Here is a 12,909-nt window from a genome sequence, read left to right as displayed (position 1 = left end):
AGCAGTAACCACTACTAAATTTCCGAGCTTTCCAATGCCATCTCTTCAAATTACTGAAAATGTTCACCAAAATCAACATCAAAATGGTGATTTCTTCTAAGGGGTTTTGCGAAGTTTCATAGAAAATAGTTACTGCATGCCGGATGCCAAGCCCAGCTCAAAACCTAGAACACATGATTGAAGAATCTATACCTTTTATTAGAAATATTGCTACTACAAAACAAAATGCCGCTTTTAGTTCTAGGCGTATGGATGTCGCTAACCTTACAGATCTTTTAAATCAAATGTGTCGAAATACCCACGGTGAAACAATCTCACATTTGGCCCAGTGGTGCATTCCGGTTGATAATGACTATGACTACCCCCAGAGTTTGAGCATGACCGTGCCACGTTGGCTGCTTAACCAGAAGTACAGTCGCATGGCATTACGCCCCACTTCTGTTAGCACCTATTATATGCAAATTTAAATGCATATACAAACACAAGCGCACTCATGTGTACTCGTATATAGTTTTGTTGGCAAATGCGTGTGCCTCTTCAATTTCCATTTGCAGCGCTGTCTTATAGCCGCAACCATGTGTGAAAGCGGCGACCTCGTTCGTGGCAATTTTGTTGCCTTTTTTTCTATTTATATTTATTTATTGTTCCAAACGCACTCATACATACACATACTTATATGAATTTGCATTCATACAAATACTGAGTAGTTTAGTTTAGGCAACACTTGACGCATTTGAGCTATTACAAAAGCTTTGTTGTACGGTGTGTATGTGTGTGTGCATTTGTATGTGTTTTTATTTATTTGTAGTAGTAGCATGCTGAGGTTAATTGTGCCCTGAATGCATTACTCGACACTCGTCGAGCAGCAACAAACTGCAACACCAAAAGTGATGCAACCACCCGTAGCCCCCCAACTAAACATTCAAATCAACCTAGATGCTATCACACAGTGTTAACTCATGCGCCCATCAACCAAATTTGGCATAGCGTCAATCTCAGCCTCAACCTCAACATTAGTAGTTAGTAGAATATCTTTTATGTTTTTCCTTTCGATTTCAGTCTCGTTTTTTGGTAAACATTTCTTAATTTTTTCTTTTTTTACTCTTTGTCATTTTTAGTTTATGTATGTATGTATGTATGTATATATGTATGTATATTGTATTGTTATGCTGCACCTTTGTCGCTGCTGCACTCGTTGTTGTTTGTCCTTCTTTTTAGCCGTTGGCACATTCAATGCTCCACCAGAGCCACCCTGACCTATGAGCGACTTTCACTGCAATTTAGTGCAGTTTCAACGTGAAACTGGTGACGGTAGCACGCGTGACAAGCGGCAGCGCTGCTGCTTCGTATTAAATTAATATAGTTTATATATAAAAAGCAGAAACTGTTTTTGACATTTGTGAGTTGCATTTTGGCATTCGAGTGAGACAGCAAGATATCTTGTGCGCGTGCTACTAGGCAACTTTTTAATTGGATTATGTAAGCGCTTGTGCACAAAGTGAATTAATTTTGTTAGCAAAAAAGTAAAAATAAAAGCAAAATCGAATATTTACTAAAGTAAATCGAAAGCGCTATTTATTATAAGTGACAACGTGACTCACTACGAAATCGGTATGATTTTTTTTCTCCTAAATATCAAATATTTTCCTAAATAATTTTTTTTTTTTTAATATCGATACACGGGAAGGACATTTTGAAAAAAAAAAAAAAAATCGAAGAAATATATAAATAACTCACACTTAGCACCTAAAATAGTTAGAGTAAAAATTGTATGCAAACGGTGTCCACCATGGTGTGGTGCGTGCTCCGCTTACCACACCGAAAGTCCTGGGTTCAACTAACGGGCACAGCAACTTCAAAAACGTTTCTAAGTTTTTCAATTAGAAAAAAGTTATTGTAAGCGGTGTCGCCCTTCGGCAGTGATTTTGCAAACACGCCGAGTATGTTTATGCTATGAAAAGCTTCTTAGTGAAAACTCATCTACTTGTAGATGCCGTTCGGTGTCGGCGTAAAACATGTAGGTTCTGTCCCGCTATTTTTTAGAAAAAATTCAATGAGAAGCTGTGGCTATATCTCTTCGAAGGTATTTCACGAACTATAGATATTTTTTTATTTAGCTGAAATTGTTTGAAGACTCTACGTCTAAAACTAACTCCTTACACAATTACACATTGTAATTAAATTCAGTTAAAAGACCCAAAGTGCTAGTGCAGTATTTTTCGAGGAAAGCAACATGCAAAAGAGAACCTATAGAACTATACTCATTAAACATTTCAGACATTGTGAACATCTGCGACGGACGGGATACATCATACGACGATTGCTATGCGTAAATACACTCAGAAAAACAAATATTAACCTAAAATGAGCAAAAAATTTTCTTACAAATTTTCTTTAAATTCAGAAAATTTTCAATTCAATAAGTAAGAAGAACTTCTAATTTTTGTATACAACTTTTCCGTAGTTTGAGGTACAACTTTTCTTAAATTTTTTCAATCAAGATTACTTATTTGAACATCTCTCACAATATTAACATTCCTTACTTGCTTAGTTGGCGCTTAACCGTTTAAACAGTTATGGCCGTCCAACATTCGCTCTGCTAACTGGCGCCAATTGCTAACACCAAGGGAACTCAAATCGTTTTCCACTTGGTCCGTCCAGGGAATAGGGGCCGCCCTCCTTCTTTAGAGTATGACATTTGTTTGCCGAAAGATGAACTTACTTTTTAATTGCTTTCTTAGTCCAAAGCAGCATTTGTTGGAATGAAAGCCTTTACTGGATATGCAGACTGACGTTGTTGTTTATGTTAATGCTGGTTCCCAAATAAACGAAGTCGTTTACTGTTTCGAATGTACGGCTGACAACAACAGTGACGTAGTTGTCAAGCCACAAATGCGCTGACTAGTTTGGAATAGGCAGAATTTATGGCGCGGGTCTTCAGGCCGATGATATCAATGTCGTCGGCACACGCCAGTAATTGCACGCCTTTATAGATGAAGAAGTGATTTGTGTCCAAAATCTCTCGCTCATCACTGAATGACAAAACCAGAAGTGTCACAATTTTAAATCGTCTTATTTTGTTTTGTCGATTTTCCGCCATCCCTTGCCAAATTTGGTTTCGAGACAAACCGGTTTCGGCGTTGTGCCATCATCAGTGTCGATTTCATTCTCGACATCATTTTAAATTGTCTTTTCCCTTTGCTTTGTGCATCGCTTTTTTTCTAATGGCGGTGATGTCGGCTTTTGCTTTTAAGAGGACATCAACCAGCGGTGTATCGGGAACGGACATTCCAGGTGTATCCCTTACATCCTAAGCCTTTAAATAATTCTTTATTCTTTATTTCAATTAGTCAATGGACTTCAATCCTTACAGACTATGATACAAACTAAAATTAAGAGATAGTTATTTGAAAAATAATACATGGTACTTAGAAAGCAGATTTTAACATATTTAACAGTTTCGCTTTTGGAGTAGAAAAGTCTAGAGTTACAACAGTACTGATAGAGTTAAACTCACGGAGAGCACGAGCAATGGGAGCATTACTGGAATAGTGGGTTTTAAAATTGTCACAATAAAATGGATAAAAACTGCGAAGACACCTCCGAGGAATATTAAATCGAATCCTATCCAATAAATATGGACAGTCAACGGACCCATTAATAATATCATACGTAAATGACAAGCAGAGTATTGATCTGCGATTTTCTAAAGACTTAAGGCTTAAAAGCATAAGTCGCGCAGAGTAGGCGGGTATAGGATCAGAGAAGTTTAAAGGACGTTTTGAGAAAAATTTTTTGTATTCTTTCAATTCTGGTAATAGCAGTTTGACTACTTGGTCTCCAAATAAATACGCCATATTCCAGATTAGATCTAACAAAAGACGTGTAAAGTAGCTTAAACGTGTAGAGATCAGAGAATTTGGCAGCATTGCGCCTCACAAAGCCAAGCATAGAATATGATTTAGAGGTTATGAAATTTATGTGCTTACTAAAAGAAAACTTATTGTCAAAGACAACACCAAGGTCCTTAATCTCATTAACACATTGAAGCTCACAATTAGAAATACTATAATTTGTAGTTAGAAGATTAATTGACTTCGAGTAGGTCATTTGAAAGCATATGGACGGATTCAAAGAGATACCGGAATTTAGGCACCATTGGTGCAACTTATTAATATCATTCTGCAACATTAAGGCATCATCTGGCGTCTTAATGGCAGAAAATAGCTTTAAGTCATCGGCGTATAGCAAATACTTCGCGAATGAAAAGCAACTACTTACATCATTAATAAATAAGATAAATAAAAGTGGACCTAATATACTCCCTTGGGGAACCCCAAAAGTGGCTACAAATGGACTAGGCGATTGTCCATCAATGGAAACAACACACTGTCTATTACTTTAATAAGACTTTATCCATAAAAGAAACGAAGAGTGGCAGCCTAATTTTTTAATTAAAACACTATGATGGATTTTGTCAAAAGCTTTTGAAAAGTCAGTATAAATGCAATCAACCTGAAAACCTGCAGAAAAAGATTCAACACAATATTCACTAAAAACAGCAAGATTAGAAACTGTTGATCTACCAGCGACAAAACCATGCTGGAAGGGAGATATTAAAGACTTAACCGCAAAACTCAACTTGGCATTAACAGCATGCTCAAAAATTTTGGAAATGGTAGAAAGCTTTGAAATAGGTCTGTAATTACGCACATCATTTTTGTTACCACTTTTAAAGAGGGGGTAATGGAGGTGAGCTTCCACTCGTCAGTGAACGTACCGGACGATAGAGATTTATTAAAAATTACTTTTAAAGGAAGAACTAGAGTCGGGCAGTTTTTTAACAGGACTGAAGAAAACCCATCAACGTCTGTTTGAGACGAAGATTTATGTTTGAGAATAACACTACTAATATCATCAGAAGAGAGGCAGAGGGCACCAAAGTTTAGAGCAGTGTTAAGATTCGAGGAGGCATCAAACGATTGATAACTATCGTCGGCAGAAAAATTTGATTTAAAAAACTCCACAAATAAGTTGGCTGTATCACCTGGTGTTCGCGCTGAGCGGCCATCAAGGAACACTCCAGACGGTATACTGTAATTGTATACTGTGTGGACTTGATATAGCTCCAAAATATTAGACTCGATTGTATGAATATCCAAATAATTAAATTTCTTCAAGTATTGCTTGTATTTAGTGAAGAACAAATGGTTCTTCGTATGTTTAAACTTACGCATATATTTATTTCTGAGATTCTTCAATTTTTTCAACTCTTCGTATACCACGGAAGTTTGTAAGGCCTCATTCTTCTCATAGGAATTTTATGCAGGCAGTGATTTAATAGAACAGATTTGAAAGTTAGGAAACTATTAGAAGTATTCAGTCCCTCAAGGACCACTTCCCAGTCTATTTCAGATAAAAAACTATTAAAACTGGGAAAATCAAACGAATTAAAGTTAAAAGTAAATCTGCTTTCAGAAGTATCCTGTGCATAACTATAAAAACTAAAATTAATAACCAAGGGTAGGTGATGCCTGTCCTTGTGAGCGATTGGATTTGTACATTCACTGATTTCACAATTAATATTAGCACTAATAAATATGAGATCGAGTAATCTATTTAAAGTATTCACACATTTGTTGATTTGCAACAAATTAAGACTAAGTAAATTATCAATGAAATATAATTCGTGATTTGCAGAGAGATTATTAGGTGTAAGACCAAAATTACAAACATTAGTTGACCAGTCAATATTGCATAAGTTGAAGTCACCAAGCAAACACAGATGATTATCACTTAGGTTATTAATAACTAGCGAAACAATGTTGTCAGCGTGTGCCTTGTATAGTTCAAATGAACTGCCTGGTGGCACGTATGATGCAAGGAGATATAGGGAGCCTTGTGAATCAGAACCAACAAACAGACACAAATTTGGTCGAGCAGAACGTCACCATTACTAAGCGGAAAGAAACAGGAGGATAATTGACGTTTGACCGCAATTAAGGTCCCACCGCCACGAAGACAACCAGTAGCGTTAGCATCTCGATCTTTGCGGAATACATTAAAAAGATTAGAGTCGAAAAAATCACTGTCAAAAAAACTTCCATTCAGCCACGTTTCGATGAAAACAAAGACGTCATAATCCAATTTTGAAGTGAAGGTGTGAACAAGATCGGCTTTGGTCCTCATCCCAGAAAGGTTTTGGAAATATACCTTTACCTCACTATTACCATAAATTGGAGGCAGAGCACTCACCACATTATTCAGTGATTGCTAATCGTCGCTTGACACTGGGTCCGAGCTTCTTGCTTGCTTGCGAATATTTTTAAACGGTTTAACTTTCACATTTGCTGGCCATAGCAAGGGATCCATAATTGCGTCCAGGAAGGTAGCTGACACGCCAATCTTAAAATTTACTCTGGAGTTTTGTAAAATATGTATCTTTTTTAACCAGAGGGAAGTAGGCAAGTTCATTGCCATCGATTTTCGTATTTTTAACCAAGTAGGAGATTATATTATCAGCAGTGACATTAGATTTGAATGACGATAGATGGATACATTTTTTTGCGAAAACTACATCAAGTTCAGTGTTAGTACTGACTCCAATCACTAGACTACGCGAACTGGTTTGGACTTGGGGGGTTTTCTTTTGATGGACTTGACTTCCCGTGTTATTAGAATCACTGATTTTATCATTGCCTACCACGTCAACGTTAGTACCAGAAGACAGAGATTTAGTCCTTTTTTTGTTTTTACGAGTTTTTCTCTGTACCTGAGTCCACTGTGAGGGAGATTCAATATTATTTGCAGTAGAAGAGCTGTGAGAGAGATGTGTTGAGCATGCTTGAACCAAAGTAGTAACATTCTGCTTAGTGGCACATAGTTGAATTTCACTCACAATGTTATCATTAGAAATTGGGCAAAAATCGGTGATAGCAGTAACAATTGGACTCTTGTTGTTGACATTAACATCAGCAAAAGTCATAGCAGCAGCAGAGATCGCAGTATCATTGCAGCGTCGACGTCGTCATCGAAAAAGGGGTTTCTCTTTTTTTCTTATGTGTTAAACTGTGACATTTTAAAGTTCAAGTCTCAGGTCACTGAGAAGTTACTTAATCTCCTAACGTAAATTTTTTGTACCTTTATAGCATTGGACTAGAGCCATGAAATTGGTGTGGGGACTCTCGGGGTCTCTAGTCTATAGCTTGATGAAAAGTTACTTAAAAATCGATCGCCACATTGCTCTTTATAGATTTTCTTAAGATCGCATTCTTGAAAATGAAAGATTCATAAATTTTGTATTGAAGTTTACGGATAAACAATGAATTGACCTAATATAAAGTACAAAATATAAAAAATAAATAAACAAAGGAATTTTTCAGTATGCAAAAATGTTACGGTTTCAGATTCGTTTCATGGTTATTATAATTTAGAACATTAAAAGTGGTTTTAATAGTTAATAATTTTTTTCTTACAGGTCGAAATGCGCCGCAATTGTGGCAATAAAATCGTCGAAGAGGACGAGGAATGTGACTGTGGCACTTTTGAAGAATGCGCTTTGGATTCGTGCTGCGATGGCATTACTTGCAAGCTGAAATCAGAGGCGCAATGTGCTAGCGGTGTTTGTTGTGATCAATGTCGCGTAAGTAGTTTATAGAAAAAGTTTCAAATTAATTTTTTTTTGTTACAAAGTGATGTTCGAAGCTAGAAGCAGTATCAGAGGATTGCAGCAATGAGTTAATGAGAAAACCAGATGATATATCTGTTTGGTTTCTGCAATCACACTCAAAGATTTTCATATCTCAAACAAATCATGAAATCCGGTTGCTCCTTATTCTTCTGAATCAAACCTGTTTGAAAGTGATTAACAATTTTCGCGTGTTCAAATTCCACTCCCATGAGAAGCGGCTTTTAAGAGATTTGCAAATTATAATCGAAACATATGTCGCCTTGTCTGTTCTGATGTTGGGTTTGCTTTTTTTCTTCAACAATTTCGTGATAAAGTTAATCCACACAAGTATTATTAGTTCACCTACATATATCTGGTAATGAATTTCGATACCGATTTTTTTTTTTTTAAATGGGCATGGTTGCTAACCGATTTCGTGTATTTTCACAACTTCTATATATATTAACAAGGTAAACCTCCGTGCCAAGTTTCTATATCGAAATCTCAACGGCTTTTGATTTACAGCTTAAGAACTTATAAAGTTTCTTCTTCTAAAAGTGGGTAGTGCCACGCCCATTTTCTATAATATTACATAATTCCATAAAGTAATGAAAGTAAAATAGCAAGTTTCAACAGATTATCTATCTTTGGTTATGAATTACCGCTATTTTTTTCAAGTGGGGGTGGTCACCAGCCGATTATGTTTATTTGCATAGAATGAATGTATAATGGCAAAAAAATCTCCATTCCAAATTTAAACAAGATATCTTTTACGGCTTAGAATTTACGGCTTGAAAGACTTTTAAATTTTCTTATTCGAAGATTAGGCGGTGCCACATTTTACAAAATTTCTATTTCCTATCACAAAGTTTCCGTTTTTTGAAATTTTCTATATCGAAAAAGTGGACGTGGTTATCGTTTGATTCCGCCCAGCCAGTATACCAAATTTCGTAAAGATATCTCAAGTTTTATTCAAGTTGCCCTGTTAACGTACGGACGAACGGACATGGTATGATCAGCATATCAGTCGATGTTGATAATTTTGATATACGGAAGCCTCTATCTAGCTCGATTTCTTTATGCCGTACTACCGTTACCCAATTAAAGTTATTATTATGTACGAGTACACGCTGGGCCTGAGTAGGTACCTGGTATGAATAATCGATGTGGAGGAGAAAACCAATGTTTTAATTTAACTTTATTTGGGGGTCTTTGAGAAGAGCTTCATCGGTTTCTAATCGATAGCGAGTTATTTACGTCGAGTTATTGGTTTGTTATCGGATTGTTATCGCTGACTTATCGGTTTCTAATTGGTTTCTTACAGATTTGTCAAAGGAAAGGTTGTGTTTTTTGCAACAGAGGTAAATTTACAAGAAGCATATAATTTGGGGGTCTTTGAGAAGAGCTTCTTCGGTTTTTAATCGATAGCGAGTCATTTACGTCGAGTTATCGGTTTGCTATCGGATTGTTATCGCTGAATTATCGGTTTCTTATTGGTTTCTTACAGGTTTGTCAAAGGAAAGCTTGTGGTTGTTTCCTCCATTTTATATTAAAGTTTTATAGGCCGATGAATCGTCGATAACAAATCGACTACACGCCGATAACAAATTGGTGACACTCTCAATAACTTGTCGATGTTAAATCTATAACTTTTTACACTAAATCAATAACTTTCGAAATTTCGATAAGAAGTCGGCATATTTTCGAAAACCTTGTGGTGAGATATCGATACCTTTCGATAACTTTAGATTACAAACCGCTAACTCGTCACTAAGCAACTCGTTTATTATATTTGCTATCGAAAGCATATCAATACCTCGCTAACACTTCAACAACTAATTGCTAACACGCCTTGTCTTAATTTAATATCTCATGTCGCTCATATCAAGTCTACGACGTATGTAAGTAGTTCCCACATTAAGCTACAGTGGAGTGACTACATTTACGCTGACCTTCTCTAATTACTCTGCCATGCAGCATCAAATAACACACACTGTGCCAACTTTTACATTTTTTAATTCTCCATATAGCATACCATTTCCAAAGACCTTGCTTACGTTTACATTCGGAATTTCTTCATAATATGGCCAAAGATGTTTACACATCAATATCGCCTCCAGTGGCAGTTGACCTGGCGAAAATTTGTGATCTTGTCTGCCCATCCAAATGAATTCTAAGTCAACTAAAATATCACAGAGAATGGATGAGGTTCTGAGATGAAAAAGCAAGAGGAGCCAACATATCTCCTCTGCAGACGAAACGATGAACTTGCCTTTCTCACGTACATGCGATTTATGATACAAAAGAAAGATGGCAGAATTAAGTTTCCCTAAATAAATCACCAACAACTTATGGAGGTTTCTTTCCATAACCTCTTCTTCTGATTCACTCGTAGAAGCTATTGCATTACCTTTCCATTCTGATGGCAAAGTCGTTCTCTAGCTGGCATTATGCAGGCAAAAATTTGAAAACGTGTGACTTATGCATCGACAAAGGGATATGTGGGTGCACCTCTACAAGAACTGCCGCGGTAGATCTCCTTATGAAGTTAGTCTTGAATATTCGGAACGAAATTTTTTTTTTTGCAAGATTCAACTCTAATTAACTCAAACAAATCAGATATAAAATCGTTTAGCGCTTTCTTCACCTCAGAGCTTCTATTATACCGAAGAGATCAACTTGCTATATTGTGTTTGGATTTACCCATGGTACATGGATTTACCCAAGCTCAGATAACGTTTTTTAAATTTATTTTCTCTCTTTTCTAATACCTAATCATTTAGCTAATTTCTTATTCTCAAAACGTTTTATGTTTCCAAACAGCTTCGTCCAAAGGACTATATCTGCCGTGATTCGCACAACGAATGCGATTTGCCGGAGTATTGTGATGGTGAAAATGGTCACTGTCCGTTGGATGTGTTCAAGAAAAATGGTTCACCGTGTGGCCATACTAAAGCGGGTATATCTGGTAAGATACTTGAATCTATTTATATATACAAAATTCAATATTCCAGGCATATATGTATATATGATATCGTCGCCATCTTGTTCACTGAGTTAGCCAATTGCTGTAATAAATTCCTGCGTATAGTACCTTGAAGGTAGAGATCTGTGATTGATCTCTTTTTTCTACATTGTGCTATAACCGAATCTCGCCGCACTTTTTGGGTACGGTTCGGAATAGCCAGTTTGAAATTTATGAAAAAAATTAAGTGAAATTTAAACAAATTATTTTACAAAAATTCCATTATCAAAGAAGTTTTGTTTTATTTTCCTACAATACCATGATACAAAAAATGGAGGTAGTTCCATTAAGTGTGACGGTAGCCACTTGACTTTTGCGGGGATAATGACACTTTCACGAAAAACAAGCTACCAGATTGTTGACGGATACGACTAAATTTCTTTCATAGTTATTTCATAGTTATTTTAAACTAAAAAGCAAACAAAACAAAAAAAAAAATGAGCCGCTTGCGTTGGAATTTTTTTAATACGAAATATCAGATTAGAAAATAACGCTTTTAATAAGTTTTTCGAGCTCCCGAAAATTGCTTGAGTGGAAGAAACATGGATGGAAGTATGCAAAGCAAGGGAATATAATATAGGCTTCTTAAGTGTCCGTACGTTTGCTCAGGACATGTTGACAAAACATACACGTTTGTCAATTGATTGCCCAAATGAAGTCCTTATAAACCGACGCCGCAATCTTTAAAGAATTTAGCATACTTAAACGCAATTTTTATGAAACTGAATGGCGTTAAATTGGCAACAAGTCCACGTTTTTATTTATTGTATAATTCAAGCGGAGCTCTTGAGGAGGAGATTGTTGAACCCCTTTTTTTAGGGAGAACGTTGCCCTGTAGCTCTGCAGTTTAACCTCTAGTCATGAGAGCTCTTCTGTACAAGGGGACTTTGGGGCAAGCCCCACCTATACACATACTGTGCCCTTTTAGCACTGACATGGATGTGGCGTCCCACAAACGTAACAAATTAAACACCTACCACTCACTGCAGACTTTGGAGGTACACGTTTTCTCAACATGCCTTGAGAAATATCCACTGTAGAGGATTTTTCGTGTATTTTTTTTCTGTCTAGGGGTGAAGTTGCCATACACATATGAGTCATTAACCAATGTATGAATCATTATCCACTAGGTTTCAATAAAATTCATGTTTTACTGTATTTTCAATAGATATTTATGTATATAAATCGTGCTAAAGCATATTATTATTGTCTCAAATGACCTTTGCGTTTTCATCCTGATGGAAATTTCCATCCCGAGAAACCACAATTTTGCCTTAAACAGTAACGGTAGGGCAACGCTTCTAGTAAAATAACAAACACTATGGAAGTTCAAAAATACCCAAATACGTCAAAAATTTTGAGTGGAACTATCTTCTTTTTTATACCATGTACAATACCAATACGAAAAAATTTTAAATTTTGTGTTCTAGTTTGAAAACATTATGAAATAAGTAAAAAATTCCGTACGGATAGGAGGAGGACTTGTCCGACAGTACCTGCGAACGAAAAAGGAGGAGTTGTTCGACAGTACCCGTAGGCGTATGAAGAGGATTTATCCGATACTACCCGTATGGGTACAAAGAGATCTGTCGAACAGTACCCTTAAGGTTTTAAAGGAGATTAGGAATAGGACAAGACCGACACTACCTGTTCAAGCATAAACTGTACCCATTGGTCCCTCTCCCATCTCTTTTTGTTTATTTCGTCTGCAGATTGATAAAATCTTACAGACTACTTATATGTGCATTAATATTTAGTTATATTCAGTAAACAAATTCTAGAAATGAAAATACAAAAAACTTTACACAATGAGTAAATTAAGTTAAAGATTTAAATAGTTCACCGAAGTAGATAATTTTTGAAATGTTGGTATTTTTTTCGTAGCTTTAATTCAATTACCGATAGAATATATCGAATACTTCTCTTATACCCTGAATCAAATTTAATTGATTGATAATGATGACAAAACAATTAGGGCTGCACCAAGCCAACCTACACAATTATTGTCTTAAATTAAATGAGGCTATAAGTATGAGTTTTTTTAATTCAGACAAGCCAGTCAGAGGTATCGAAATGCGTGTTATGTGCATGCATTTCAAGTTTTGATCTACAGTTACTTAAGAAAAGTGGTTGAAAGTGACTAGAGGTCCGGAAGGGACGTTGAACATAATCTATATAAGCAAAACAGGATTGTCCACCACGCCTTTGATTACTT

The 12,909-nt window shown here is 36.2% G+C and overlaps 1 protein-coding gene across 28 annotated transcripts in view; it reads left to right on the top strand.

The window, feature by feature from the left end:
* Nucleotides 1-12,909, top strand: part of mmd (mind-meld) — a 1,228,927-nt gene that overhangs the window by 1,118,337 nt on the left and 97,681 nt on the right. For all 28 annotated transcript variants that reach the window (XM_067784016.1, XM_067784007.1, XM_067784005.1 and 25 more), the window contains 2 exons: nt 7,478-7,642; nt 10,493-10,637. In XM_067784016.1, coding sequence (XP_067640117.1) covers nt 7,478-7,642; nt 10,493-10,637 — 310 coding nt within the window. The remainder of the gene's footprint in view (nt 1-7,477; nt 7,643-10,492; nt 10,638-12,909) is intronic.

This window comes from Eurosta solidaginis, chromosome 4 (genome assembly GCF_040869045.1).
Source record: "Eurosta solidaginis isolate ZX-2024a chromosome 4, ASM4086904v1, whole genome shotgun sequence".
NCBI classification, from domain to species: domain Eukaryota; kingdom Metazoa; phylum Arthropoda; class Insecta; order Diptera; family Tephritidae; genus Eurosta; species Eurosta solidaginis.
Note: the sequence above shows the minus strand (reverse complement) of the source record. Positions and strands in the feature narration are given on the sequence as shown.